The 20,830-nt window shown below is 42.9% G+C and overlaps 1 protein-coding gene across 1 annotated transcript; it reads left to right on the forward strand.

Moving 5' to 3' along the window:
- The first annotated feature begins 400 nt into the window (after nt 1-400).
- LOC114686798 (glutathione S-transferase A2) lies at nt 401-16,047 on the forward strand. The gene is made up of 7 exons (XM_028861468.2): nt 401-499; nt 2,943-3,052; nt 6,237-6,288; nt 7,358-7,490; nt 11,349-11,490; nt 14,035-14,166; nt 14,958-16,047. Exons 2-7 carry the CDS (start codon nt 2,966-2,968, stop codon nt 15,078-15,080), a joined length of 669 nt encoding a protein of 222 aa, XP_028717301.1. The 5' UTR covers nt 401-499; nt 2,943-2,965; the 3' UTR covers nt 15,081-16,047.
- The last annotated feature ends 4,783 nt before the right edge of the window (nt 16,048-20,830 follow it).

The raw sequence follows: 20,830 nt of genomic DNA on the forward strand, positions 1-20,830 counted from the left end.
TGAATTTGGGACAATGTCTTAATTCTGTAATTTAAGGCTACTTAACACACTATCCCCCAAAGTCACTAGTGTAAAGTCACATTTTGTTATTATAGCTGAGGGTTCTATGGCTTGACTCTGTGATTCCATTTATGCTTCTACTATGGTCTGCCTTTCTTTTTGCCTTCTTTTCTTGACCAATGTGTTTCATTAGGGTTGTTCACAATAGCATGGATGACACGTTATTTAGAGACACATAAACATTAATCCAATGAATCCCTTAAAGGACTCTGCTCTTCAGGAAAGGGTGGTGGCTTGTGAACCTCCCCCTGATTTGTCTCATTTCTAGTCTATCAGGAAACTCTGGAATCTTGAACTCTGTGGGAGTCCATGGGAGTGGCTATTCCCTATTGGTCCCCACCTTCTTGGTAAGAATGGTCACCTTATTAAAGTAGCTTGCACACTCATCTGGAGCAGGAGTTGCCGAGCTGAGTGGAGAGGAAGCCTGGACTCTCACTAGGTCAGTTTTCTCTTTTATAACCTGTGTGACACGTTCTCATTTCTGCATCACTGGAAAATAGCTTTTCAGTGCTTTATTTATTATGCATTAATTCTACAGAACAGCTGGCTTTATTATGTAATTTCCACTCATGTATGTTATATACTTTGATCATATTCACTCCCCATTACCATTGATTTTACCTGTGTTTGACTCTGGTTCATATGAATTATTTTGTTACTCAACATCGAGTAGCAAACTATTTTCCTTCTCTTTTCCTTCTCTCTTTCTATTGTCCCTCCCTCCACCCTTCCTGTCCTCCATCCCTCCTCCCCCTTCTCCCTCCTTCCTCATCCTGTTTTTCATTCTTCTCTTCATCTATTCCTTCCATCATCTCCTACTGCTCCTTTTTCTCCTTCTGCTTCTCTCTCTGTTCCCTCCTTTCTCCTCCTCCTTCAGAGTCACTGAGCCAAAGGGTGGGGTTTAATGTATTTGCAAGGGACTCTAAATGATGGGATTCAGGACAGTGAGGAGTAGACCTGGATTGTCATCTCAGGGAAACCTAAGATCAATAGCATTCTTCTCTTGAATTGCATGTGCCAATCTCACAGAGAACTTGCACATTCCTCTCAGGTGAGAACTTAAATTTACCCACACTCTCCCAGCCACCCTCCCAAAGCACTTCCCCAGTTGGGTTTTCTACCACATTTGTTTCTGTTGTGTGGATTCTGATTGCTTTGATAATTCTGTTTAAATAACAGAGTAGCAGGTTCCACACTTAGGATTTGTTACTTTATTACTATCTTAATATTTAATTGCCCAACACAACCTCTGTTATTAAAAGGTAAGCCCAAGAAAGCAAATGGAAAAGAAAAGGGTGACTAACTATTGAGCCCCAGGAGATCTGAGGACTGTGGACTGAGCCTTCCATCATGTACCAGGGACAGGTGTCTGCTTATTTCCTCCGTGATCACAGATGTGTGTAGGAGGGAAGGAACGGGAGACCAGAAAACAATTTAAAATCCTGTAAGAAGAGATGGCAGGAAGAAATGAGTCTGTAGAAGAATGAAGTTAAATACAAACTATGACATCAAGCTGTGGCCAATCCTATGCTAAGGTTCAAAGCATTCATCATGAATATGAAGAAACTCCATAGTGGACCCTTAACTTGTATAACTCTAAAACAGTGAGGTTAAAGAGAGAGAGCCACACAGCTCAGCAGAGATGGCGTTTTTAAGGTAGAAGTCACCATATGGCTGCAAGGCAAGTGATGCTGAGGAAAGGCTGCAACCCAGGGAGGGTAGGATGAAAGTCTTTGAAAGCCTCAGAATCTCAGAGTCCCTGTGAGGTCCCCAGTACAGAAGCTGTGCAGAGCAAACTAGAGTTCATGGAATAAACAAAGAAAAGCACAGGCAGAAAAGAACAGAGTGTTATAAAGTGCCTGAGAACACTGTGAGGTGCCCATGAGAAGGGAGTGTAACCTGAGGGCAGGGAGGCTGACATCTGAGGGGTAAGAATGTTGCTGGTGCCTGGTGATACTGACCCAGTAGAGAGAGCCCACCAGCTCTAGAGGATCTGGTGTCTTCTTCTGTCCTTTGCAGACACTGTACCCATGTGCACCTACAGACAGACAGACAGACAGACAGACAGACACACACACACACACACACACAAACACACACACACACACTCACACTCACATAGTACTTTGTAAAAGGCAGACTCTGAAATTTCCTGTCACATCACAAGTTAAAGCACTACCCATGACCCATGATGTTGACTTTCCAGCCCCTGATCAGCAGGGACCCAGCACATCTGCTCACTGTGCAGGAACTGAGCTGTGCTCTCAGGGTGTCCTCATCATGGAACTGTATGGACATCCTCTCTCCTGCAAACGTGTGACAGGGACAGCTCCTCACCAATAACTTTGTGGAGATGAAGTAAAGTTCCAATGAACAACTACCCGTTACGTGGTGTTACTGCATCAACCGCTCTCTTGTGAACACAGAACAGGGTCCAGTGTTCAGTGGGAAACAGAACTGCAGCCAAGAGACGAGCTCTTCTCCTGGGGGAACTAGGGTTTGGCACAGCCAGGGTGACACCAAGACATTGACATCTTCTGAACTGAGCAGCCCAGGAGCAAAGGACTGGGGAGGGACTTTGTCTCATCCCTCTGTGATGGCTCAGCTGTCCAAGGTCAACAGCTTCCAGTCCTTCATTACTAGAGGATCAGGGCAACTCCATTTATGTCCTCAAAGTGAAGGCACATGGCCAGCTGAGACCTGTTTGGTGCAATTGCAGGTTTGTGGTCACTGATGGGTGAGAAATTAGTCATCAAGACCCTCCTGCACCCCCTGGAAGCGGCCCATGAAGAAGTCAGACTTCCCTCCTCTAGTGTTGTGTTATTACTCACATCCCAAAGCACAGTCTCCCTGGCATTGACCTCTTTGCTTTTCCTTTACAGTCAGTGAAACCACAGTTGCTGCCATGGCCGGGAAGCCAGTGCTTCATTACTTCAATGGCCGGGGCCGAATGGAATGCATCAGGTGGCTGCTGGCTGCAGCAGGGGTGGAGGTAGGTTGTGCATTGTGCTTCTGGAACTGGACCTAAGACAAGTTTAGAATAGTTCTGTAAGCTGAGAGTCTTCACACCAGGAAAACTGTAAACAGATTTGCCATCAATGGTATTCATCTTAGCCCCATGGCACTGCCAAGACAAGAAGGCTGGGACTATAATTATGTTCACATTCAGCCCCTAACCAAGTATGACCCCTTGATCAACCAGGCCACACACTACAACTACCCAGTGCCTATGGGAGATAATGGAAGCATGCCCAATGTGCCCAGCCACCACGATGATGCTCAGGGCCCAAACCTGGCATGGCTGAAGAACCTGTACTCTTGAAATGGAAGAGCCCCACTTCCCTGGTGCTCCCCATAGAATGTGAAAACCAACCCCACAAAAAAATGATAATGAGGAGGAGATAGATAGATTTGAACAAATGAAAATCTTACTATGCTCTCTACCAAAGAAAACATTCCCATTAAAAGACGTTTTCAGGAGAAAACAATCAAATACCTATCTGGTTTGTTGCTCTTTGGAGCTGAATCAAGTTACAGGAAGAGACATATAGAAATAAAACTTGAATATTGACTATTAGGAACCATTAATAGATTATTGCATTTTATGATAAGAGAGTGTGATTTTGGTGTGACACTGTCCTTTTAAAAAGTGTACTTATTCCGGGCAGTGGTGGCACTCCATCGTAGTCTCTGCACTCAGGAGGCAGAGGCAGGCTCATCTCTGTGAGTTCAAGGCTATCCTGGTCTACAGAGCAAGTTCCAGGACAGCCAGGTCTATTACAAAGAAAAATGCTGTTGCGAAAGACTCAAGGGGAGAAAAAGAGCACTTACATTTGTAGATTCACGGTGAGGTGTTTGTGACAGGGACATGTGACACCTCAGCTCTGACTTTAAGGTCAGAGTCACAGAGAAGATGGGCACAGAGGGGAACAGGGTGACTTTAGCTGGTGGTGGTTGGAGATGGTGATTGATGGATGGAGGCTCTTTGCACCTTGTGCAGTTTTACAGCACAGACCCAGGAATTCCCATGATAAAAATGGTTTAGAGGGGACAGGAGACTGAAGTGATGGCTCAGTGTCAAAATCCAATACTGTTCTTGCAGAGGACCCACACCGGATGCTCACAACCGCCTGTTACCCTAGCCTCAGAGGGTTCCCGTGCCTCTGGTCTCCATGGGCACTTACACTGCCTCCCCCTACACTCCTATAATAGAAAAAAAATGTTAATAGTGGTAAACTATACAAGAGAAGCTTGATGGAATTAAATTAAAAATATGCACCACATGGGAAACCTGACACAGATGGCAGTAAGAACCTGCCTGTCAAAACCGATCAATACTCAGTAATCAGTTTGTAGAGACCATCAAATGCCAGGGGCAGGCCTGGTCGGGAGGGTAGAGGTGGTGAATAAAACAGAGGCCCCATCCTCAGGTGGCCCCCATGTCCATGAGCTTTCAGCTAAGTGTGTGAGTGGCCCCAGTGAGGTGTGGAAGCAACATTCTGAGGTTAAATGTTTTCCTTTCCAGTTGTAGAGCAGAAAGTTCTGGTATGCTTTAGTGCTGCCCTCTAGAGGTGTCATTGGGAAAAACACTTCCCAGTTCACATCAGGGCAGCTCAGTAGTTGGCATTTCCTGAGAGGAAGTCAGGGACACTTCCTGAGATCTTGACCTCAGGAGGCTTGAAGGATGAAGTGGTGTCCTGTGAAGGCTGCTTTGGTGTCTTCCCTCAGTGTCATGGCAACATGTTTACCTCAGCCATGGAATCACACATCCTTTCCTAAAAGAATAGGGAGGGCTTCAGCTGGATCCTTTCTGAATGAAGGGGTGCATTGGAACCGAGACACACTAATGCCAGCCTGGGAGGATTGCTTTAAATAATTCAATAATTGGGTGCCAGTGTCTTATGCCAGCTTTGCGGCTCAGGGATATGTTCTAAGCCATTGGACTGCTGATTCAGCACAGGAGGAGGGGGTGGGGCATCTGCATAGAAGCCTTCCTGTTCCCTGTCCCAGAGTGACTGAGAAGCCAGTGGGCAGGGGCTATTAGAGACCCTGGCTCACACCTTCCAGACTCAATGTGCCCACAGGCTGCCCTTTGACCTCATCACCCTCACACCCACCAACCCCCTCACAGTTCAGCCGCCCTCTGTGATGACGTCAGCACTCTGTGCAGCTCTCTGAAATCTGTGTGTGTTGTCCACACTCACATTTCATTCCATCAGTTCAGTCCAGGCGGTTATGGAGTCATCCGCAAACTGCCTTGCCAAGCTAGGTAGAAGATGATTTTCAGCCTTTTGTGAAAGAAAAGTTTCTTTAAAAACGTGAAAGGAAGAGAGTGGTTTATTACATTAGAGTGCTGGAGAGAGGGCTGGGTGACTAAAAATTAAGCCACATGGTTGCAAATACCAGGAATCCACGTAAAAGGCCAGAGTGGGTTTTCATTGGGTATGTGTATCCTCACACAAAAATATATTAATACGTATACATAAAACAAATAACTATTTAAAAAATACAATAACAGCTCCACAATGTAAGCAACTTTGATGTGGAGCTAGAGTAAATACTTGGCTGTTTAGAGTTCTTATTGCATATACAATGTACTATGGTTCCCAGCATCCACATATGACAGTTAAAACTGTTTATCACCCCATATCCAACTGAATCTCTAACCTTTGGCCTCCATGAACTCTGACCTCTGAGATGGGTGTTTTAACATTCATAAGACACCCCCCCACACACACACACATTTAAAATTAGTAAAACTAAATCCTGAAGAAAATTAAAAAAAAAAAAGAAAAACAGGTATTCCAGGTTCATGCCATGCACCATGATGGACACACAGAAAGTTCTATTCTGTTATCACTGAAAATAACAGGCTTTGCTGAGAGTTCAAAACCTCAACAGCCCATTTCCCAGTGCTGGTCCTCCAGGAAGATCACTCTCTTCTTAGGATCTAAGCATGGACATAGTGTGGTCAGGGAGGAGGAACACTACAAGAATGAGCAGCTTCGTTATGTTCATCACCCTTTTGTTGATGGATCTAATCTGAATTATCAAGTGGCTATGATCAGACACTTCGGGTCTGCAGATGTACTATCAGACACAGACCACTCAAGTTCAAAAGTCTACAACAACACAGAATGAGCTAATGAAAATGCATTTACTTTTTCTGTCTTCAGTTTGAAGAGAAGTTTATAGAACGTCCAGAAGACTTGGAAAAGTTAAAAAAAGGTAACACCAAGTATCCATATATCTTCAATGAGGTGCCTAGTTGAAGGTTTACCAGATAGTGATGGTGGTGGGTGGGAATAGTCAAGAATGGCAGAGTGATAAGATGTAGGTGGTGGGTCTCCCTGAGTGCTCTGAAAATGGAAACAATGATAAGAGAGAGGAAGTTAGTTTCTGCAAACATTTTTCTGGTGACTGGTAATTAAATGTTTTTTTACTATTTCTGCATCAGAGTGAGCTATTTCATTCAGGCTCACTTTCATTCACTTCTACCAATCATTTTCTTCACCCACAATGCCCAATAACCTCACGGGTACATGGCCATTGATTAAATTATGGGTGGACAAACACCTGGGATAATTTTCTTGAGCATTTTGATTCTAGCTACTGATGAGTTGCTATCAACCCACAAATACAGCCCGGAGGAATCAGTGGCTCACTACACAGGAAACTGTCATACACCTTATGTCTTGAAGATAACTAGACATCCAAACTCCCCACTTAGCTCTATTTGCATGGTGACCCTCTACTGTCCCTCCTAACTTCTAAAATGTATCTGGAGACAAGAACTGAACATAAAACATGCATGAGAGATATAATATGTATCTGGATAGTAAATAACAGTGAATAAGAGAAGCTCAAAAGCCAACAGAAGATTATGAGACAAAGAGGAAGCAGGAGCTAAGAGTAAATGGGATTTTAATTAAAGACTGGCTACCAATCATTTATCTTTCCTTTGCATGATCAGATATTTCAATACAACTTTTCTGTTACTAAGAAGTGAGACTTGAGCCAGGCTGTGGTGGCGCACGCCTGTAATCCCAGTACTCGGGAGGCAGAGGCAGGCAGATCACTGTGAGTTTGAGGCCAGCCTGGTCTACAGAGCTAGTCCAGGACAGGCTCCAAAGCTACAGAGAAACCCTGTCTCAAAATACCAAAAAACAAACAAAAAACAAAAAACAAAAACAAAAACAACCCCCCCCAAAAAAAAAGCCAAAAACAAACAAACAGACAAAAAAACACAAGTGAGACTTGAATACTTCACATACCTCTTTCCTTTCTTCTTTCAAAGATGGGAAACTGATGTTTGACCAGGTGCCCATGGTGGAGATTGACGGGATGATGCTGGTGCAGACCAGAGCCATTCTCAACTACATTGCCACCAAATACGACCTCTATGGCAAGGACGTGAAGGAGAGAACCCTGTACGGTACATTTCCTGTTATTTTTCTAAGGGGAATCAAAGGAAGGAATTGGTGTCTCCATCAATGAGCAAGATAGTGGCAGACTTTGAGTCTAGGAGCAGGCTGATTATGGATATGAACACTTAGTCCAAGTGTGGAGGAATCCATGGAGGAGAGGGAGGAGGAGCTGGGGTGGGTTCAGGTGAGTGTGACTGCAGCAGAGGATGATGTTGCCAGCACAGGTCGGGAACCGAGTTGCAATCATGATGTTCCAAGGGCCCTGAGCATGGTGGAATCAGGACTCCAGGTGCTCCAGGCTTCAGAGACTGGACCCCAGCCAACAGCTTAGGACAAAGAACACAGGGCTTGAGGCTAGAGGAGGAGTCCTAGGAAGGGAAGGAGGAAGAGGCTGCTTCACACATCCCAGGAGTAGAAAAAGTGCAGAGCAAGACCTGAATTGCCAGCCAGTCCTATGGACTGGTCAACTCAATGAGCCTTAGATAGACCGGTTCCCATGGACCTAGATTACCTGAAGCATTTAATTCAGAACTAAAGCATCCAGGTTGACTACACCACCAATGCTGGGACTCACTGTGATATGACAAAGTTCTTCATTCATAAACCACAGTGTATGAGTATTGCAGGTGCTTAGAGAGCTAAATGTGGTGCTAGCCAGCAACACTAGTGTGGGAAACATATATCCATGGAAAGAGAGACTTGGCTTTAATAGTACTTGTATAGAAATAAACCTAACAACATTATTTATAATTTTCTCATGGTGGACTCAGCCCAGATATTCAATAATAGAGGAAAGAGGAGCACAACTTATAATTTTAGCCATGAAAATTTCTGAAGTGCTGAGGGGCGCAGAACAAAGGTCAAGTGTGGACACTGCATTATGTAAAGTAGGCAGACACCAGGGCACATGCTCCATGGTTCATTCCATAGGAAATGTTCCTGTCCTCCCTGTGGATAAGAAAGGAAATGGATCAGCACCTTCTGGAGCAGCTGCCACAGGGGCGGGATTAGAGGTTTGAAGGGATTGAGGATCAACCTCCTCTAACACTGGAGGATGTTAACATGCTTAGACTGCTACAGATGCATGGAAACACAGAATACCACCTTTCTGGGGGTCAGCAATGGTAGCATGTGAAAATGTGACAATGAAACTCTTTTCCAAAAGCACTGTGCGAAATAAAGTTTAAAGAAGGGAACACATGTGTCCTGTGCTGTGCTGTGGGTCAACTGAATAAAGAAATAGACCAGTCTGACAAAAGTTAACAAGGCCAGAATCCAGCAGCACTGTGTGGAGGACATATAGATGTTCTACATGGAGAACTTCTAACACTGACCAAGAATGAATCTGGACCATGCAGCAGAAGGAGAGATGCACAGAGATGCATCTGGTGCTTCAACCAGGGCTCTGTGTTGAGCTTACATGGGAGGCAGCTTGTTAGCTCTGAGAATCTCAGCAGGGTTGTTGAGAACAAATTATGTATGTGTGTGTGTGTGTGTGTGTGTGTGTGTGTGTGTGTGTGTGTGAGAGAGAGAGAGAGAGAGAGAGAGAGAGAGAGAGAGAGAGAGAGAGAGAGAGAGCTGTAGACTTTGATGGTTGTCTTCTGGAATGTCAGTGATGCTCTTTGTCCCTGGGATGGGCCATGTGTGTAAAAAAAATTCTAAAATTGTATCTGAACCAACAGGCTATCCTAGAAGGAAAGTTAAATCTGTTAAATATTAAGGATAATATGCTGTGGTTATTGCTCTGTATAAATAAACACTGATTGGCCGATAGCCAGACAGGAAGTATAGGTGGGACTAACAGAGAGGAGAATTGAGGGAACAGGAAGGCAGAGGGGGAGACACTGGAGCCGCTGCCAGGACAAGGAAGATGTAAGGTACCGATAAGCCACGAGCCACGTGGCAAAGCATAGATTAATAGAAATGGGCTAAATTATCAGGGACTATGGGGGTCCGGCCCTCGATAGTCCCCTCCCAGGGTCTGGGAAGAATCTACAACCAGCTGATAATTAATCTTTGATGAGAAGAATTGAATCTATGTACACGAAACCCCTTAGTCAATATACATATTATTCTGTGTCAGTTATAAGCTTATATTCTGCTCTCATATTTAGCTCATTTCTAGCCTGATTTCTCTCTACACTTGTCTGCGGTCCCCGCTAGGTTCTATCTTAATTCCTTCAGCTAGTTCTGTCCCTTCTAGGTTCTCATCCATCTTGTCCCTTCCCATATCATCTTGTCCCTCTCCCATCTCCTCTCTCCTCATCTCGTTCTTCCTCATCTTGTTCTTCCCCATCTGGCTCTTCCTCATCTTCCATCTCGTTCCTCTAGTACTCTCTTCTAGCCCTTCAATCTAGTTCTTCTCCATCTCAGTTTGTTCCTCTCAAGTTCTTACCCATCTAGTTCTTCCATTCTCTTTTCTCTTCTCTGTCCTCCATGTGCCCTGGAAGTCCTGGTATATTTACACTTACAAGCAGTAATTCCTTAGCAGTGCAAAGCCAGGCTTCCAAGGTCAAACGGAGGCGTGATAAGAATCACACAGGGAGACATAACTGTTAATTATCATTGCAATCCCAAAGGGAAATGACCAATGGGGAAATGAATTAACTAAAGGCTAAATTCAGTTAATATCTAAGAAGAGGGCTCTTATGTGCTCAACTATAATCTTAAACGTGATCGGTAGAAAATGTAAAGATTCTATACATTGCTAGGTCAATGGGAGAAAATAAAACTGTCTTCTTTTTTTCCTGTAACTCATATCTTTCCAAGCTACCTGCCATTTTTCTGCAGGGTGGGGGAAAGTGTGCTTGGTTGCTAGGTAACCTGTGTACCGCTAGATGCCTCTGGTGATAGTTAAAGGGAGATCTGGAACTAGAGGTAAAGTTTGGGAATGAGGAAGTAAGGTTTAATTGGCACATCTGCCAGGCCTTCTCAAAAAGGTGGCCTGGATGCTTAAATCTATTCTTAGAGAGTATGGAGTTATCTCTGATAAAGTAGTTTCCTCCATCTGGGGATGGACCTGGCCGGATGCTGCCAATGATGATAATTACAGGGAGGCTTGAACTGGGGTTCTGGCTGAGCATAGCTGTCAGTGCAGAAGGTTATCCAAATATTCCTACAAGTGGTTAGATAAGGAGTTAGAGGTCTATAAAGTTAGTAAGGTTGTAAGAAAGGAGGGTTCGAGCTAAATTATGTAAAGCTATTACTGAAAACCACCTGACCTAAGTGGTATCTCCTTGTGGAATTTGTCTTAAATCAGGAGACTTGCATTGCTAGTCCTTTAAAAAAGCCAAGGGAGATATCTGATTCCAGAGAAAGCCTTTCCTGAGGCAGTTCTCCAAATACCTGGAATGTGTACGTCCAGAGACTGATCAATCCACACTTTTAGTGCTTCTTAGGGAAAAGTCAATTGGGAAAGCTATGAAGGCTCACATGATTTTCATAACAGAAGACAACTGATATACAAAAAGCCAAGTAACACCAAAAACTCCTTGGGATTTAGCTTCCTCTGGAGGAATTCCCTGATTCCTCCAGGTAGTGACTTTGCCATAACCAGCTGAGTTCTTATGATATATTCCTGCGGCCCACAGCACTAAATATAAGAGTAAGGGCTAGACAATGAGCTAATGGCCAAGCAGTTTAAATAATGTAAGAGTCTCTGTGTTTATTTTATAAGTGGGCTCCAGGACTGGCGTGATTTGGCCGGAGCTAGAGAAAAATTTTCCAGCTACAATAATAACCCACTAGAGACGAATAAGCTTACAACCACATTTCACTGTAAATTTTTCAGGGTTTTAGATTAAAATGTAAAATAGTGAATCCCTGAAAACCCTTGACCATTTGGATAATTTTGTCTTTCAGGATTGACATGTATTCAGAGGGCATTGTAGATCTGACTGAAATGATCATGCAACTGGTTGTATGTCCCCCGGACCAGAAAGAAGCCAAGATTTCCATGATAAAAGACAGGACCAAAAACCGGTACTTGCCTGCCTTTGAAAAAGTAAGTGGGCTCTTTGAAGTCAGGGGACACTGAGTTCCAAGGACAGGAGAATGTAGAGTCTGGGAGAGAAAGGTTGCTGCAGTGCTGACCTTCCATGAGCCTCTCTGTGCAGCCCCCTGCCCCACAGGGCACTGTGGAAAATGGCCTGTGAAGGAGCCCTGCATGGTCATGCCAGTCTAGGGGGCAGTATGCAACAGGGTTCATGGCCACAACCAGAACTTGATCTGTGAAAGCTGAGCCACACCAGAGATGGACCCAGATCCTGCAGAACACAACAGGCTTCAATTCCAGAGCAAACTCAAGAAAAACACAGATGGGAAAATATTCTGTCACATCACACAGGGAGGCAGAGTGACTGGCTGTCAGGAGAATATGATAGTGCTTCAAAGACAGAGGGTAGTGCCTGAACAAAGACAGGAGCAGAGAGTGGAGAGGAGGAGGCTGATGAAGAGATGGTAGGAAAACTGATCTGCCTGAATTGGGGTCACAGATGCAGGGCTTGGAGGAAGAACCATGCACACTCAGCAAATGAAGGTGTGTCAGTGACATGGAGTGCCTTTCTGTAGCAGGAATATAAAAGTTCTTTTTAATAAAATCAAACCTGAGGCCAGTTTTTGAGGTGAATGTTGGGAGATGAGAGAAGCAGAACAAGCCACAGCTACCTCACCTTGCCAGTTCCTCAGCTGATCCTGTTTCCTAAGACCGGAAGCCTCTGAGTCCTCATCCAGAATGGGTCTCAGCAGAACTGTTGCTCAAAAGCCTAAAAGCTTAACCAGCCAAATACTTCTTGTTTCTGGTCTTGATGCCTTATATACCTTTCTGCTTTCTGCCATCACTCCCTGGGATTAAAGGCTCACTTCTTGGGATTAAAGGCGTGAGTCACCAAGCCTGGCTGTTTCCAATGTGGCCTTGAACTCACAGAGATTCCAGAGGGATTTCTGCTTCTGGAATGCTAAGATTAAAAGTGTGAGTGAAACCATTTTGTAGCTTCTGTATCTAGTGGCTGTTCTGTTCTTTGACCCCAGATAAGTTTATTAGTTGCACAATATTTTGGGGAACATAATACCACCACACCTCTCTTAGTCAGGGCTTCTTTTTGGAGGAAGATCAAGAACACTTCATAAATACTTGATCTTCTGTCAAGTAAAAGCTAAGAACACAGCTATGATTCTAGAAAATAAGGGCATCCTACACATTCCTGAGAGACCTGACTTTGACCCCCATGTTACAAAGCATCACCTTATTTTTCATCCTTTCACTAAAAATTCACTCACTGCTGTTCTGCTCTGTGGAAGTTGAGAAGATTTTAGGAGACATCAGGTCCTCACACAGCCCTCTAAAGTCAAGGCCCTGTCTCATAGAACATAATGTCCAGCCATCACAGCTTACTCACATGGCGTATGAGATTCATAACCTCCACGTACACAATGAACTATGTACTGAGAACATTTGATGCTGCCTTTTGTATTTTTAGTTTTTCTTCATTTTTCATTTTTTTTAAAACAGGGTCTCTCTATTATGTAGCTCTGACTCTTCCGGAACTTTCTATGTGGACTGGCCTTGAGCTCACAGAGATCCACCTGCCTCAGCCTCTTGAGTGCCAGGATTATATGTGTGTGTCACTGTGCCTGGCTTCCTTTTGTTTCTGGATGTGCTAATTATATTTTTCTCTGTAGACATTTACAGTGTGAGAAGGCGATGACAAAGCCTTTGATAGTTCTTTACTTGTAGCTCATGAATTAAGAATGGCTTTTCTTGTGGTTATCTGTGATTTTCATATTGCTGGGATATTTAAGTAAACGCCATATGAATGTAACTAAGACAGTATTATTATCCAATCTTCACACAACCAGAAATGTTGAAATCAATGTTAAATAAATACATAGCTCCCAATCAGAGAGCAAGATTAGCACCGTATGGTGTTGGCATGCTCATCTGTCAACATTCATGTGTTATCAGTACAATGTTACTTACAGACTCCAACTCAGTTCACCCTGTGCAACTCAGCATGTCAATCATGACACAGTGAAGGATGGGAGTCAGAGCCAATGCTGTAAATTGGATGTTCTGTAGTTGAGTCAGGTACTTCAGATTCCAGAGACCTGAGGAGAGCAGACAGACGAGAATGCAGACAGGGGATGTTCTCTGGTGACTGATGCTCCCTGCAGGTGGAGCCTCTGTCCAAGAGAGATTGAACAGAGGACAGGGGGAGGAAAGTCCTGACATTCCAGTGTCCCGTCAGCTTAAAATAAGAGGAAGAACAAGATGTGTCAGGGCTAATCCTTACCACAGGTGGAAAATGTACAGAAGGGGGATGCTGTGAAGGCCATAGGAACTGGCAATGAGAGAGAAAGGTCACCTGAACTTTAAAGAGGAGGTTGCCTGCCTGACTTCTCCCTCTCCCTCTTGTATCATAGGCCTAGAGAAGTGTCTGCACGTCTATCCCTGCCAGGCAAAGGCAGAGCCACCCCTTGGGAGACTTGGGAAAAGTCAGTGGTCCCTGCCCAACTCTATGTTCATAATCTGTCTCCTTTAATTCTGCAGGTGTTGAAGAGCCATGGACAAGACTACCTTGTTGGCAACAGGCTGACCAGGGTGGACATTCACCTGCTGGAACTTCTCCTCTATATTGAAGAACTTGACTCCAGCCTTCTGGCCCCTTTCCCCCTGCTGAAGGTGAGATCACCTCAGAGAGGCAGCCGCACACACATGCCTCTGAGAATATAATGGTGGCCTGTGGTCTTCCTAGGGCCCATCCTCAGGCCTCCAAACTGAGCTACTAGACCCTGGGTTCAGGCATGAAAATTATCTTTTGTGTATGGAGACTGGAGGCTGGTACTCCAAGAAGAATATTTTGCCTTTTGTCATGAGAAAGATGCAAGAGTTTCCTTGGACCCCTGTTTTTTGGAGGATGCTTCTGGCCTTCATCTTCATCTCATGTGTCCTGTCTTTGCATAATTTTTGTCTGAGCAGGTCTCTGTCATGCTGATCCTCTTCCTCAGTTCTGACTTCTCAGCACTGTGCTTCCAACTCCACAGTGCCCACCATCCGGTCCTCACCCCTAGGCACCCCATCCTTATCTCCAGGTGTGAAAACTGGCTGTGAGTTGCTCCTGGTTAGACTTTGAGATTTTCTGTGTCCATTTCCAACTCAGTTTTTCATGTCTTCAGTTTTCTTTGGTAGTCTCTGCTTTTACACCTGAGAGACACAGTGCTCTGTGCTCTGCACCACAAAACCAGACTACAGGGTGTGTCATGGACCAGAGGAGAAGGTAAAAGGATGTCAAAGGAGGTCTTTAGGAATATTATTCTGAGCTATGGTTTCAGCTCATGGTTTTATCATTCTACTCATGTCTACACTGGAGCTTTGTAAGGATGCAGATAGTTGTGTTCTGGAAGGGGCTCAGAGTTTTTTGGATTGTCCACATAAGCCATTCTGACTCTCAGGCTGTGTTTTCTGGATTACAGGCCCTGAAGAGCAGACTCAGCAGCCTACCGAATGTGAAGAAGTTCCTACAGCCTGGCAGCCAGAGAAAGCCTCCCGTTGATGCAAAACAAATCGAAGAGGCTAGGAAGTTGTTCAAGTTCTAGGAAAGCTGCATTGAGAGAGCCCACAGACACTAGAGTCTGGAGTTTTTAAATAATAAACAGCAATTTTTTATACTGGTAGTAGAGAAAATGAACATGAATAAAGGATATATATATATGTCATGTGTTCAACTTGTTGACCTGGGATTGCAGGATCACATTCCAAGAAGGCAAATAATAATCATTACAAATAAGAGCAAAGCTTGTAAAAATAAGGAAAAAGTACACAAAAAGAACACTAACAAGAGAAAAGAAGTGACTAACATCTTTGTAGAATTAGCCAAAAATATTAAAGGTAACATTAATTACAAGACAAAGAAATAAAAATGAAAAAATAGAATAAAAAATAAAGAAAAAAATTAAGGTCTAAAAAAAGTGCAATTAGGGGAGAAGGAATTGGATAACTAGTGTAAAGATATTTTAAAGAAAGAAAAAATACCAGAGAAAACAAAATTAAACATTTAAAATAGTGAGAGTGAATCTGGAGAGCAGGCTCGCAAGTGACAAGCACTGGTTTTTCTTAGAGAGGCCCAGGTTAGGTGCCCAGCATCTCCATGACATCTCACAACCATCTGTAACTTCATCTCCATAGAACCTGATGTCATCTTCAGACCTCTGTGGTCACTGTTCACCCGTGAGATACATACATATATGTAGCCTCAACACCTCAACATGCAAAATAAAAATTAAAAAATACTTTTATAGTAAAAATAGAGAGGAAAATACACTTTCAAGCAAAATAACAATAACAGAAAATATCTTTGAAAAGTTTCTGTCTTTAGCTGGGTGTGGTGGCACATGCCTTTAATCCCAGCACTTGGGAAGCAGAGCTACATGGATCTTTGTGAAGTCTCAAGGCCAACCTGGTCTACATAGTAACTTCCAGGACAGCTAGAGCTACAGAATAGTGATGCCCAGTCTCAAATGAATAAATAAATGATAAATAAATTCTGTCCTTGCTCCACTGGAATCTGATGACTTCATCTTTTCCTTGGAACCTCAAATCTCTAGGTCCAGTCCTGTCCTGAATATCTTGTGTTGAGGTCTAGCCTGGTGGGTCTGCCGAATCCTACTCTCTGCATACCCTCCCCCTTCCTCTGATCCAGCCTGGGCTCCACACCCACTGCCCTGCTGAGCTCCACTTACACTGTAGTCAACCTCTAGCTCAGGCCAGGATGCACATCTTACACACAGGTCCAGGTTCTCCCCTCAACTGTGGGAGACACAGAGATCCTTGTGCTCACAGACAAGCACTAGGGGGACTAGGAAAGCTAAACACATAGGATTGTCCTATCAAAGAGAATGATGTATTAACTCATTCCCTTCCAGGGGTCTGGGAAGGAATAGGGCTAAAGCCTGGTGACCTTTGAGCTATCTTAGTATCAAAGACTACACTGGATCCTCTACCAGATCTTCATCATGAGCTGTCAATCTATAGAATCCATCTTTATGGAAGATGTCACATGTACCTTACAAAGAATTCTGGTGTAATCATGTCTTAACCTTTACTGTGGCTACAGGGTATAGTTTATCAACAGGAATTTTTCAACAAATTTTGTTGTGCTTACATAAACTACTCAGAGTCAGACTACCTTCTTCCTTTCCATGGATTATTGTTGTTCTAGCTGTGGTGGTTGCAGACTCCCATACCTAAAACCCCACTACAACCTGAACCCATCCCTTCTGACTGTACCCAACTCCCAATCCCAGCCCTTCCTAAAATCCTGTGCTTTATGCCAGACTGCTGTGTCCACATCAGACACAGAACCAACAAAAGTCTACATACCCAGTTCTCATGGAGAACAATACAAGCAATATGAATGATAAAGGCAGTATCTTTCCCAAGCCAAATCCAGCAGAACTACAACATGCTCTCCAGTGAGAATGAACCCCAGAACACAGATCTGAAAGAGAAATCACAAGTTTCATCAAAGGATTCTGAGTGGTTAGAGAAGAATCAAAGAAACAGCTCAATGAAATCAAAAAGAAAATAAATGCTTGGGTGATGTCCAAGAAAACACAGACATGATGGAAATAATGAAGACAACCCAGGATTTGGAAAACAGATTCAGTAGAGAGAAATATTTAGAGAACTCAAGCTGAGATGAAGGCAGAATTGAAAAAATTAATGATCCCATTAGAAAACTCAGGGGAATGTCTTACATATAGGATGGGTCAAGAATGAGAAACTGTATCAGTCCTCAAAGATAAGTAGAGAAGAGAGATCACACAAAATATTAAATTAAAAATATATAAAGAAATATCCAGGAAATGTAGGACACCATGAACATTCTAACTCTTAATTATAGGCACAGGTGACAGAGAAGAATCCCAGGCCAATGGCATAGACAAGATCTTCAAAAAGATCATAGAAGAGTGGTCCTCAAACTTTCCAGCCCTGTGATCATTTAACACAGTTCCTCATGTTCTGGGGACCCCAAACTCTGATGGAAAAATTTTCACAAAAATTGTACTACTTAATTAAAGACACGGAGCAATGACAATCCACCAATAGAAGGGGCTTTCCATACTCTATTTGGTCCAATAAACAAGTCTTCTTGACAAAAATAAACTGAACATGAGAAATGAATGACATGCATCAAAACGGGCTTCACAGAAGTCCACAAAATATTCCACAAACACACCATACAATATAAATTCTAGGTCATGGAAATTTCTCTAAAATAGACCACATCCTGGGACATGAGCAATCCTAATACCAGCTGTCATCCCAATATAGATGGAGGAAATCTTATGGGCCACACCCATAAATAAAGAGCCATAAGCAATTAGCAATTGTTGAGAGAGAGAGAATTCGGCTTTCTCGGGGATGAGTCCCTTGATTGGATCCAATACCAAGTGGCCAACCCTAGGCACATACATGCGGGCAACACTAAACAGATTCAGCAGACTGTATTCCTGTTTGTTTGTTTATATGTGTAAGTAACAGTGATTAAAGAAAAGGAGGCTGTGAATTTGGGAGAGAGGTTGGGAGGGGTGGACACTGCAGGGACAGTAAGGGGGAAAGAGTGGTGAATGATGTAATTATATTTTAATTAAATTTTAAAAAAATCACAACAAGGACTGGTGAGGGTGTCACAAGATGACTCACTGGGGAAAGGCACCATCTGCCAAACCTACCACGTGAATTTAATTCCTTTGTTCCACACAGTGGAAGGAGAGAATCAACTCCACTAAGCTGTCCTCTGACCTTTAAAGATGCACTGTGACACACACACATGCACACACACACACACACACACACACACACACACACACACACACACACACGTGTGCACACTTAGACGTCCATAAATAAATGTAAGAAAATGTCTGGTGACAGTGTGAAGAGAGAGGAGCCCTTGTTGACTTCTGGTGTCTTCATCTGGGTTTTGGTGTCAGGGTAATACTGCATCATAAAATGGGCTTGGAAACCTTTCTTCCTGCTATTTCATGGAACAGTTTGGGTAATGTAAGTGTCAATTCTTCTCTAAGTTCTGGTAGACTTCTGCTGTGAATCCATCTGGTTCTGGGCATATGTAGATGTAACCAACCGTCTTATTAAATAAGAAACACAGAAACAATGTAAAAGAGAAAGCCGAGAGGTCAGAGCTCAGAGCTAAAATCTCACCCTTCCTCCTGCTGTCCCAGCTTCGCGAAAAGAGACCTACTTCCTGTCGGTTCGTTTTTTTATAGTATGTTGTTCTGCCTTCTCATTGGTTGTAAACCCAAACACATGACTGCCTCGTCACTGTCTGAATGTACAGCCCCCTAGGTCTTAAAGGTATATGTCTCCAATGCTGACTATATCCCTGGACACACAGAGATCTTATGGGATTAAAGGCGTGTGCCACCACCGCCACACTCTTGCTATGGCTCTAATAGCTCTGACCCTGAACACACAGATATCTATGGGATTAAAGGCGTGTGCCACCACCGCCACACTCTTGCTATGGCTCTAATAGCTCTGACCCCCGGACAACTTTATTTATTAACATACAATCAAAATAATAATTCAGTACAATTAGATTACCACCACATTTCCCCTTTTCTATTTTAATAAAAAGAAAAAGAAAGCAAAAGGTTATAACTAACAAAAGAAAAACTATATACAAAAGTACAATAACTATATACAATATATACAAGTAATAAATACCTAAACAGGTATTTGACAAATCAGAGAAAATAATTCCATTATCTATCCTATTTTGGTAAATCCAAGATGTATCTAATGCACTTTCTATCCTAATTAATTTTCAACTATAACTAACTAATCTTCAACCATAACTAACTAATCTTCAACTCCCTCAGAGACCCAAGAAGGGAATAATATTAGCTAACAAAAATAAAAACAGGAAGTGCATGCAAGCAACTTCCAAAAAATTTTGTGAGTTGACAGAAACAGCCAGCTGCCTGGGCAGTCACCTGAGGTTTCTCCGCAGTGTTGGGGCATCATCTTCAGCCTATAGGCTTAGTGTATCTGACAGACTCATTTGTGAAGTAGGATGTACACAAGGTCAACAGTTCAACCTCACATTGGGTGAGAGCAGTCCACGTACCAGAAACACCTGAATTCCACTAGTGTCCTGTCATGATTCAGGATTTTAAATTCTGGAAATTGTTGACAGTTTTTAAATTCAGCTGTCCATTCTTCTTGGCTGTGTATGTATGGCTTCATCTCAGCATCCCCTTCTTCTTCACATCCCTCTATTAAATGCCAGTCTACTTTTGAGAGGCATGAGCTTTCAGCTGCTGTTCCATTGTACAATAGAATCCATCGGCCCTCTGCCTGTTAAGCTGCCTTCGAAGAAAAGGGCACCGTACCTTTCCGGATGCGAAGGCCACTTCAGGGATGGGGCCATATTGTCCTGGCCTCAGAAGATGCCTTTTGATAAAGCCATAACCACACTTGTTTTGACAATAATCAGTAGTCCCTTGTTTCGTGATCTGTCTGTCCATTTTGTCCTGTTGATTCGAGGATACTTTGTTGTCCCGTGGCTAACTTTTGCCAGAATGAAAGTTGACTCCATATGCAGTTTCTTCAATGCCCATATTTTCTCTAAAGTAGATTGGTACTGCCAGGAGCCGACATGTCTCAAAAAAGGAAAATTTTCTAAGTTATTAAAACATTTTAAATGCCATATTCTGTAGATCTCTGAAGGGTTTGAAGATGACCTGTCTAAAACATCTCTGCTCAATTTTTAAAACATATCTAATATTACTACAAGTTCTATTGTAATGTCTAACTACTAACTTTCATTTCTTTATATCCTAATAGTTGGTAATAATAACATTCAAGGATCAGAAATTTGCATTACATTGTTAAATGAATGGTATGAATACAATTAGAAATAAACATATAGCATTTTCTAACAATATCAATTTCAAATTTGTATACAATATAAAACAATTCAATCCAATGTAAAGTATTTAAAACTAGTAATTGTCTTTTTCTTTTCTTTCTTTTCTTTCTTTCTTTTTTTTTTTAAAACAAGAACCTTAAATCTAATCTCCTTTGCTTAGCCTTTTTCCTAACCCTTGACAATAACTTGTAACCAACCCCCTAAACACTGAAAATTATCCCAGACCCAAAACCCATTAAAAAGACCAAAAAACCACCCGCCCCACACCACCTCTTTGGGAATGTGGGCGTCGTATTCTTAAAATTGCTTCCTGCTGGGTATGGGCGAAGTTTTCTTTATCCTGAAAGAAAAATTTTAGGTTAATTGTCAAATTCTAGGAGAGGTAACTAT

Source organism: Peromyscus leucopus, chromosome 7, assembly GCF_004664715.2.
Source record: "Peromyscus leucopus breed LL Stock chromosome 7, UCI_PerLeu_2.1, whole genome shotgun sequence".
NCBI classification, from domain to species: Eukaryota; Metazoa; Chordata; class Mammalia; order Rodentia; family Cricetidae; genus Peromyscus; species Peromyscus leucopus.